Here is a 9,785-nt window from a genome sequence, read left to right as displayed (position 1 = left end):
CGTTGCCCGCATCCATCACCCGCCTAGCATTCCCTCCCAGTGTCCCCTCCCAGCGTCCCTTCCCATCTTGCGCTAATCGCGGTGGGGACAGGGTCCTGGGGTCAGGAGGCCTCCCCAGGGTGGGCCCTCAGCCCGCCTCCTCGTCTTCTGGGGCCAGGGGATCCAGAGAATGTTCCAGAAGGAGCAGCGGTGGGGGCAGTACGCACATTCCCTCAACCCCACCCCGGTTGCCTATGGAGACCTCAGGCTGAGTAGCATCTGCAGCCTTTGTCCTTGGGCTAGTGACAGTGACTGGTGAGGGTGTTTATCTTCCGCCTTTCCCCAAAAACCCCATTGGCCCGCTCCCCAGAGACTCTTCTTTCTCAGTCCAGGCCCAGATGCCCCTCCTCAGCAGCAGGGTCTCCCGCCATTTGAAGAAAGATCAGTCCAGGGTGGGGCCTACAATTTCAAGGACTGTGCTAAGCCTTTCTTCGCCTCCCTTTCGAGTGTCCTTCGCAGTCCAGCTGGGTCCCGCCTGTGCCTCATTGTGTTTCAACAGCCTTTCTGTGCAGCTCTGCCTAAATACATGTCCATCGGCATGTTGGTACTGGAAGGCCATCCTGTGTCTGCTGGATGCCCTGCCTCCCTCAGAGCCTCCGTTATTTCACTGTTTGCCTTGTGAGGGGGACGGGACTCATTTGCCCAGCAAGGTTACAAAGGAGACGGTGGTCGGATGAAGCTGTCACCCCAATTTTAGGCGAGGCAACTAGCCGGTTTCGGCGGGGGGTGGAAGGAGCTGTCCACTGGGGCAGGTTTGGGTGGGGAACAAATCAGGGCTGCTGGTAGGAATGGAGGCAGGTGGGAGTGAGAGGATGGTATTGCCCTCCCCCCAGGAATGCATCCTTTCGGGCATCATGTCTGTGAACGGGAAGAAGGTGCTGCACATGGACCGGAACCCCTACTATGGGGGCGAGAGCTCCTCCATCACACCCCTGGAGGAGGTGAGACACCCGGGCCCAGGCCCATCCCTGTTCACCTCCCACGTAGCGGCACAGGGTGGAAGAAGCTCCCCAGGTGCCTGGAGCAGGAGGAGGTGGTCCCTGAGGTGTCTCTCTTCTGCTTACAGCTGTATAAGCGTTTTCAGTTGCTGGAGGGGCCCCCTGAGTCCATGGGCCGAGGCCGAGACTGGAACGTTGACCTGATTCCCAAATTTCTCATGGCTAACGGTGAGGGACAGGAAGGACGTATTGCAGGTCGGGGGTGATGGGGGGGGTGCAGCCAGACCAGCAGAGCCTCTGGAGAGAGCAGTGCCGATGTTGCCCCATGCGCACCCACAGGGCAGCTGGTAAAGATGCTACTGTATACAGAGGTGACTCGCTATCTGGACTTCAAGGTGGTGGAGGGCAGCTTTGTCTACAAGGGGGGCAAGATCTACAAAGTACCATCCACTGAGACTGAGGCCTTGGCTTCCAGTGAGTGTGGGCCCCCTGAGCCAGAGAATCATGGGGTGGTAGGGAAGTTGACTGTCCTTGGGATGGGTGGCTGTCCAGAGTAAGGCACCCCCTTGTCCAAAGTCACATTCCCCATGAAGGACTCTGTATTCCCTCGGCCCCATGCCACGCCTCACGGATGGCTGCCAGGAGAGAGGTCCACACGCAGCAGGGATGTGACGTGGAGGCGGACAGGGCTGCTTTGGAAAGACTTGAGCTTTTGGCAGGGGCTCCACTGGGTCCCCGAGACATCCCCAAATGTCTGAGCAAGGAAGGCCCTTAGAGCCATCCAGGCCAGTCCCCTCTTCATACAGGTGGGGAAACTGAGGCTGAAAAGAGCAGAGGGGTTGACCTAAGGTCCCACGACAGCTGCGCTGGGAGTGGGGCCCTGCCCTGTGGGAAGGAGAGTTTTGTGCTGCGCTGGTGCAGAACCTCCTCCTGCCGCCTGCCTTAGATCTGATGGGCATGTTTGAGAAACGGCGCTTCCGCAAGTTCCTGGTGTTTGTGGCAAACTTCGATGAGAATGACCCCAAGACCTTTGAGGGTGTTGACCCCCAGACTACCAGCATGCGTGATGTCTACCGGAAGTTTGATCTGGGCCAGGATGTCATCGATTTCACTGGCCACGCCCTGGCGCTCTACCGCACTGATGAGTGAGGGAAGCTGGTGTGGCGGCAGCCCCCTCGCCCGGCCTGCCTCCTCCCTCCCCATACCTGCCTGCTGTTCCCCTGCCCCGCATGTCTCTTGTATTCACCCATAGGCTCACCTATCACCCTTTCCATTTCCCCCTTGCCTTTGATCTTCATGTTCCCTGGGCCATTCAGGGTGGTGGGAAGACTGGCCTGGTACCTGGGTGGGGGTGAGTCAGGGGTGCTGCTATTGGAGCATCTTTCCTGACCCCTGTCCCCCAGCTACTTGGACCAGCCCTGTCTTGAGACCATCAACCGCATCAAGTTGTACAGTGAGTCCCTGGCCCGGTATGGCAAGAGCCCGTATTTATACCCGCTCTACGGCCTGGGTGAGCTGCCTCAGGGTTTTGCAAGGTGAGGACGTGGGTTTTCTCAGTTGGCATTGGCTGAGTAGGACTAGGGCCAGGAGTGGAGATGGCCCCCTTGAGCATTTCCCTGCTAGCGTTTCCTCGTTTCCAATTCGTGCTCTTCATTGACTTCACTCCATCCTTGGCTGATGGGGGCACAACCCCAGTGTATCGAAGTACAGAGTCGAAGAACCAAGTCTCCACAAACAACTTGCTCGGTTCCTGGCAGCACCAGGACTGGGCCCAGGGCCCTGGAACCTTGAGTCAGGGCGTAGCTGGGAGCTGACCTCCAGAGAGGCCTTCATTCTGGTCCCGCAGGCTGTCTTGGTGGGTGCGGAGCACTGCTCCTTCATGCAGCCTGCTGCTGGCACTTGGCATTGTATTCAGGGGAGAAGCTCCAGAGAGGAAGAAGCCTGTCGAGATGGGGCCAGAGTTCACAGCAGTGACAGAGCTGGGATGAATCCCGGGGTCTCTTGCCTGCTGCCTGCCTGGGGCAGCCTTCTTTGCCCCTTGGCGGAGGGAAGGAGGGAAGTGTGCAGTGGAATTGGTCCCAATTTCTCCTGGGAGGGGCCCTCACCGTGGCTGTTCTCACCGCAGATTGAGTGCCATCTATGGGGGGACATATATGCTGAACAAACCTGTGGATGACATCATCATGGAGAACGGCAAGGTGGTGGGCGTGAAGTCTGAGGGAGAGGTGAGCCTTTCCCATGCACTGCCGTCACCATGGTTGAGGCAGGGTGTGGCCGCCACCTTCTTGACTGTGCTATCGGGTCTGCTGCTGCGCAGCCTCCAGGGCCTTGGAGCTGGGAACTGGGGGTCCAGAAGTCTTCAGAGCCATGACTGTTGGTGAGGGGTCTGTCTCAGAGGCCACATGCCGTGTCTGTGGTGCGAAAGTGTTCTTGATCACGGTGCCTGTAGGGGGCGGGGGCGGGGACCCAGCCTGTATGTCCGGGCCCACCTCTCAGAGCTGCAGGGCAGGGCCATGCATTCAGGAGGGGCAGTAGTGATGGCTCTGAGGAGCGCCTTGTCTGCCAGAGCTGCCTGCCCTTGCTGTGCGTACAGCCCCAGGACTACCTAGGGGAGTGATACGACAGGGGGGGCACTTCTGGTGCCTTTTCAGGTGGCCCGCTGCAAGCAGCTGATCTGTGACCCCAGCTACATCCCGGACCGTGTGCGGAAGGCTGGCCAGGTCATCCGCATCATCTGTATTCTTAGCCACCCCATCAAGAACACCAACGACGCCAACTCCTGCCAAATCATCATCCCCCAGAACCAGGTCAACAGGAAGTCAGGTAGGCCAGGCGCCGGTACAGCTTCCTCTAGGGTGTTCTCTTTGAGGTTGTTCTTCATCTCCCCATCAGCATCTGAGCTCCTTGCCTTATCTCTCCGAAGAAAAAATTTGACCCACATTGCAGTCACCACAAGTTGGACCCCTAGGGTTTGGGTGGCGTGGACTCTTCCCCTCTGGGAAGGTGACAGCTTGGATGCTACGTGCTATGTGGGGCTGGGGAGGGGCAGGTGGGCCAGACTTGAGTCCAGCTGCTGGAACCCCTCTCTGCACACGGCTGGTGCCTCCAGCCTGAGTTGACAGAGCTCTTCCTGTGGCCAGACATCTATGTGTGCATGATCTCCTACGCACACAACGTGGCGGCCCAGGGCAAGTACATCGCCATCGCCAGCACTACCGTGGAGACCACGGACCCCGAAAAGGAGGTGGAACCGGCTCTGGAGCTGTTGGAACCCATTGACCAGAAGTGAGGGACTTGGCTGAGCCTGAAGGGGAGAGGGAGGGAGCCCAGCAGCTGGGCTTAGGGACCAGAAAGGGCATGGCCCATTGTGAGGCCTGTCCCCTACCCTCCGTCTGCCCCTCAGGTTTGTGGCTATCAGTGACTTGTACGAGCCCATTGATGATGGTTCCGAGAGCCAGGTAAGTAGCCCGTCCCAGCCCTGGCTCCTGGCTGCCTGCCCAGGGCACCTGCCTGACTCACCCTGGGCCCTGAGCTCTGGCTATTTCCAGGTGTTCTGTTCCTGCTCCTATGATGCCACCACACACTTTGAGACAACCTGCAACGACATCAAAGACATCTACAAACGCATGGCTGGCACAGCCTTTGACTTTGAGAACATGAAGCGTAAACAGAACGATGTCTTTGGAGAAGCTGAGCAGTGATTGCGGCCACCCCAGCCCCTGCTGCCCCAGCCTGTCTGTTCTCCTTGAGGGCTCTAGCATCCTCTGCTTCCCCCACCACATTCCCATCACCCACCTCATTGATCCACTGACCAAATCCTTAACCCTAGTGATGGTTTGGGAGATGGGGGGTTGGTTAGCATCCTCTTTCTTGGCCCTTCCTTATACTAGGAAAAGAGGGTTCCTCTCCTTGTGTGTGTCTCTTACCCCCACCCCTTCTGCTCTGGGAAGAACGTGGAGGAAAAGGTGACTTCTGCCCCCACCGCTCTTACCCCCACTGTAGTGGCCTTTGGAGATGCCCCACCTCCCCCCACCAACTCTTGCGTGTTGGAGAGAAGGGGCCCTCCCAGCACAAAGTTGCATTCCTCCCCCCTAATTTATTCTAATTTATTAACTTCAACCCACCCCTTCTGAGCCTGCAGCCTTCCTGTGCTGCCTGGGGGCTGTAGAGTGAGATGCCCCAGCCCTTGCCCAGCCTGGGGAGTTGGGAAGGCTTGGGCGTGGCCCCGCTGGAGGTTGATTTGCTGTTTTGTTTCTTGTCTTTGTGTTTGTGTTCTCTGGTACTGGCTGAGAGAAAAGAAATGTGAGCAAAGCAGGAGGAGGTGGGAAAATGGACCCAAAACCCTGTGTGCCCTGCCCCATGCCTTTCCTTTAGTGGTGGGAAACCCTTCCCTTGCAAAGTGAATGTGTCCCCTTCCCCCTCTCTAGTGTATTTCACAGAAAACAGAACGTCCCAATAAAACGGTTGAAACCTGAACCTCCGGATCTTTACAGTTATTTCCCAAAAGCTGGGTACCTAGCAGGGCTTTGGATGCCTGGGTTGGGGCTCTGGCTTAGCTTCACTCTGGACTGTAAAAGGTGGCATTCCTCGCCAAGGAATTCCTCACCCAGAGCACCCTGGGGCCAAATTGACCTGAGTAAGATCAAATTCACCGAATGAGTGAATGCTGGCCCCAGGACTGCAAGCCCTGGGTGCTCAAAGCAGGGCGGGTGCGGCAGGGGCGGGTGTCAGCGTGGAGCAAGCAGACAGAGCTGGGGGCCTGGCCTCTGGCTTGAAGGGAGAGGGCAGAGGGACCAGGGGCCAGCCTTGGATGGAACTAGAAGTGAAGCAGGGGGAAGGGTGCCAGTTTTCGGGTTAATGCACGGGGAGTAGGGCCTAGCCTCAGGCAGGAAGGCCGCAAGGGGACTAGGGGGTCCGGCATTGGGCAGGGATCAGCATCAAAGACGTGGAGGGGGCGGGGCCCAGCCTTTGGGTCAACAGGAGGAATTAGAGGGATCGGGGGCCCAGCCTCCGGTCGGGTTAACGTCGAGGCAGCGCGGGGGACTGGAGGAATCAGCCTCGGGGGTCCACAGTAGCAAGCGGTGGGGGCTGGGGCGGGAGTCCAGGAGGGGTCAGGGGCGGTCTTGGGCGGGGCGGGCGGGCGGTGCTAACACTTCGGGCCAGCTGGTGCGCGGTGGGGCGGGGCGTCCGCGCGTCTCTGGGTGGCTGACGTCACGGCGCGAGCGTCAGCTGACTGTTCCGTCGCCACCGCCTCTGCCGCCGAGACCCGGCCGGGCTGCTGTCGCCGCCGCTGCCGCCGCCGCCGCAGCCGCCGCTATGGCTCAATACAAGGGCGCCGCGAGCGAGGCCGGCCGCGCCATGCACCTGATGAAGAAAAGGGAGAAGCAGCGCGAGCAGATGGAGCAGATGAAGCAGCGCATCGCGGAGGTGCGGGCCGGGGCGCCTCGGAGCATGCGCGCCGCCCAGGTCCCCTGACGGCCCCGCGCCACGCTCCGGCCCTGGAAGCCCCGGGACCGTGGCCTTGGAGCGCGGGCTGTGCTCCGGGGCGGGCCCCTAGCTCGATGACTTCCAGCAGGGCACAAAAGCAAGCCGGCGACAGCCTCATCTGTAAAATGGGCCCAGAGCCAGGCATTCTCTGAGGCCGAGGCCACTAGCTGGGGGATTCCTCTCCCCGTGGAGAGGCGCGGGGAGGCCCGAGCCAGACCTGGCTAGTCCACCGTCCAGGAGGCTCCTTCCAGAACCCCTTGTGCCTTGGAGGCAGGCGCGAACCTCCGGGCGCCATCGGTTCACCCACCGCTTCCTTGAGTGGCCGGTCATGGTGGCTGTCAGGGAAGGAACGTGGAGGAGCTCTCAGCTTGATCCTTTTGGAGAGACTCACTCATCAGTACTCGGTGCTCCTGGAGAGAACAGGAAATAGGGAAGCCTGGGCAGAGTAGCCTTGAAACACAAAGCCCTCATGCCCTGGCCCCACTGTCTGAGCCGCGGTGCCCAGCAAGCAGAAGATGTATTTCTCTGCCAGCCACCTCCTTGGGAGGTTGCTGGTTAGCGAGGGCTTGACATGGTACCAAGTGGGATGGGGCTGGGGCCAAAGAGAATAGGCCTCCTGGGAAGCTGTTTGTGATATTCTGTGGCCTGGAGGGAGTAAAATCACTCAGGGAGGGGTCAGGCCCCTCAACCACTCTGTTCTTTGTCCTCTCTTTATGCCCTTTGTCTTGAGTCTTGGGAGCTTCACCTTAAAGGCTGAGGATGAAAAAGGCCAAAGGTCAGTATGGCTGATGGCTTCAGGCTACTGAGAGAGTGCTGATCCCCAGTAGGAGACCTGAAGGGCCAGAGCAGCTCAGTGATGGAAGGGAGACGCACTTGAAGAGTCCTGCCCTGTCTCATGGAACCTTCTATCGACAAAGGGCACAGGGGCAGATCTGGACTATAACCCAGGTCCCCAATGGCTAGGCAGCTGTTTGCATAGTGAGGGGCGGCTCTCATGGTGGCTGTTCCTCCTCACAGGAGAACATCATGAAATCCAACATTGACAAGAAGTTCTCTGCGCACTACGACGCAGTGGAGGCAGAGCTCAAGTCCAGCACCGTGGGTGAGCAGGTTGTGGATGTCCCTCTCACCCAGACCCTGGGCCACTCCTCCGCTGGCCCTGGTAACTACCTTGTCCCTTCTGTCTCCTTGCTTCGAAGGTCTCGTGACCCTGAACGACATGAAGGCCAAGCAGGAGGCGCTGGTGAAGGAGCGGGAGAAGCAGCTGGCCAAGAAGGAGCAGTCCAAGGAGCTGCAGCTGTGAGTCCCCTCGCCGCAGCCCTCAACATGGAGCTAGTGCTCACGGGGTCCCAGGGTCTCTCAGGCTCTTTTTGCACTTTGGGGGACCCCGTCTCCTGCTTTGGGACAGGGGTAGCATCTAGCTTGCGATTTGCATTTCTCTCTCCTGCCTCTTCGGCTCCATGCTCACGTCCTCTTGCCTTGGTGGCTTGTCTTCTTTTTGACCCTCTGCATGCAGTGGCCCTGCCTGAGCCCTTTCCTTGCTCCAATGCCTGAGCAGCCCGCATTCTCCCCATTCCTCTCTGTCCTACGGCCTGTGTGGCCCTCTGTGCTTGCTGTTTGTAACAGAGCCCTTGCCCATGAGCTTGAAGTGATCCAGAACAGCAGGACCCCTCTGGGGCACTGGGGACCCAGCCTGGGCTGGATAGGCCCCATACCAGGCACACAGGTGGCTCAGGGTCAAGCAAGGGGCTGGGTTGGGGCCGCGGAATGACATGGTTTGTGATGGGGCCACCTGCACCTCGTTAGGAAGCTGGAGAAGCTGCGAGAGAAAGAGCGCAAGAAGGAAGCCAAGCGGAAGATCTCCAGCCTGTCCTTTACCCTGGAGGAGGAAGAAGAGGGGGGCGAAGAGGAGGAGGAGGTGGCCATGTATGAGGAGGAGCTGGAAAGGGAAGGTGAGAGCAGGCTTGAGTCGGAGCCCCACCCACGGCCCCTGGGGAGGGGACCCCAATGCAAGAGGCTGTCAGCAAAGCTGATGCCCTGTCAACGAGGCTCCAAAAGCTGCCCTCTGGAGGCACCACGCACAGTAGAGCAGGGAGGGGAGAAGCTGGCCCAGAGCAGGGTGGCTGGCCACGTTTTCTGTGATGATGGAAATGTGAGAGTCTGTGCCACCCAATGTGGTAGCCACTGGCTGCAGGTGGCTCTTGTGACAGGGGCACTGAATAGTTAATTCTGTTTGATTCATTTCAGTGTAAATGTAAACATCCACAGAAATTTGTAGCTACTAGTCAGACATTGCAGGTCTCAGCCATGAGAACAAGGGGCTGTCAGGGAAAACTCAGGATGGCTGGGGAGTGAGGGTGAGGCCAGCCTGGCCCCCATGTGTGCCACACACCAGTGCTGTGCCTCTCCTGATGGAAGTCACGGGTCACCATGCGCTCAAGACACTCAGGGTTGCTGTTTTGCTCAGGACCCACAGGGCTAACCCAGGGGTCAGGGAAGGTGATAGATGAGGGGAGGGTTGACTTAGCCCCTAAGGATGAGGGGAATTGGATTAGCCAGAGAGACGGGTGAGCCAAGGAGAAGCTGTATGTCAAAAGTCCAACAGGAAAGAGTCGGCACGTTTGAAGACTGGGAGCGAGTTGGATCATGGGACCCTGGAGGGTGCGGTGGCAGTTCTAGAAATCATGATGCCTGGCGAATGGTGGAGGGACAGACCTGACGCAGGAGATGGTGCTGTGTGGCTGTGGGAACAGGCTGGGTGCCGTGGCTTTGAGGGAAGTGTGAGATTGCGGGGAGGAAGGACCTGCCAGCCACCTACCACAGTAAAACGGAGAAAAAATAAGCAGGATTTTAGTATTACATTGTATTTAACCTAATGTATCCAAAATATTCCTGTTGCGGCTCGCATGCTAGCTATGTGTGTGGTTTGGGTGCTGTGTGCAGCAGGAGCTACTGATTTGTTTCTGTTTTTACTGTTGTTTTTGAGACAGTGTTTCCCTGTGGCCCAGGCTGGAGTGCAGAGGCGTGATCACAGCTCACTTCAGCCTTGACCTCCTGGACTCAAGGGACCCTCCCACCTCAGCCACTTGAGTAGCTGGGACTACAGGCGCTCTGTATTTTTGTATTTTTTGTAGAGATGGAATCTTGCCATGTTGCCCAAGCTGGTCTTGAACTTGGGAGCTACTGGCGTGGACAGTTCAGGCGTAGGGGACAGGTTGTCAGCCTCGCTGTGTGTCTCTGGGGCTTTGACAAAACACTGCTTGGTAGGCTCTTCCGTCCCTCCATAGGTTTCATTTAGGCGGCCCAGCCACAGGACGCTGA

The 9,785-nt window shown here is 58.5% G+C and overlaps 2 protein-coding genes across 2 annotated transcripts in view; both read left to right on the top strand.

The window, feature by feature from the left end:
* The window catches only part of GDI1 (GDP dissociation inhibitor 1), a 6,197-nt gene extending 744 nt beyond the window's left edge, over positions 1 to 5,453 (top strand). The window contains exons 2-11 of the mRNA XM_017520791.2: positions 873 to 980; positions 1,106 to 1,205; positions 1,317 to 1,451; positions 1,924 to 2,122; positions 2,381 to 2,512; positions 3,103 to 3,202; positions 3,629 to 3,800; positions 4,118 to 4,262; positions 4,381 to 4,435; positions 4,526 to 5,453. Coding sequence (XP_017376280.1) covers positions 873 to 980; positions 1,106 to 1,205; positions 1,317 to 1,451; positions 1,924 to 2,122; positions 2,381 to 2,512; positions 3,103 to 3,202; positions 3,629 to 3,800; positions 4,118 to 4,262; positions 4,381 to 4,435; positions 4,526 to 4,678 — 1,299 coding nt within the window. The 3' untranslated portion in view covers positions 4,679 to 5,453. The remainder of the gene's footprint in view (positions 1 to 872; positions 981 to 1,105; positions 1,206 to 1,316; positions 1,452 to 1,923; positions 2,123 to 2,380; positions 2,513 to 3,102; positions 3,203 to 3,628; positions 3,801 to 4,117; positions 4,263 to 4,380; positions 4,436 to 4,525) is intronic.
* Positions 5,454 to 6,195: 742 nt separating this feature from the next.
* Positions 6,196 to 9,785, top strand: part of FAM50A (family with sequence similarity 50 member A) — a 6,631-nt gene continuing 3,041 nt past the window's right edge. The window contains exons 1-4 of the mRNA XM_017520787.2: positions 6,196 to 6,404; positions 7,482 to 7,566; positions 7,664 to 7,763; positions 8,271 to 8,416. Coding sequence (XP_017376276.1) covers positions 6,294 to 6,404; positions 7,482 to 7,566; positions 7,664 to 7,763; positions 8,271 to 8,416 — 442 coding nt within the window. The 5' untranslated portion in view covers positions 6,196 to 6,293. The remainder of the gene's footprint in view (positions 6,405 to 7,481; positions 7,567 to 7,663; positions 7,764 to 8,270; positions 8,417 to 9,785) is intronic.

The sequence above is a fragment of the Cebus imitator genome, unplaced genomic scaffold, assembly GCF_001604975.1.
Source record: "Cebus imitator isolate Cc_AM_T3 unplaced genomic scaffold, Cebus_imitator-1.0 Scaffold883, whole genome shotgun sequence".
Lineage (NCBI taxonomy): Eukaryota > Metazoa > Chordata > Mammalia > Primates > Cebidae > Cebus > Cebus imitator.
This window is presented reverse-complemented; position numbering and strand designations above follow the sequence as displayed.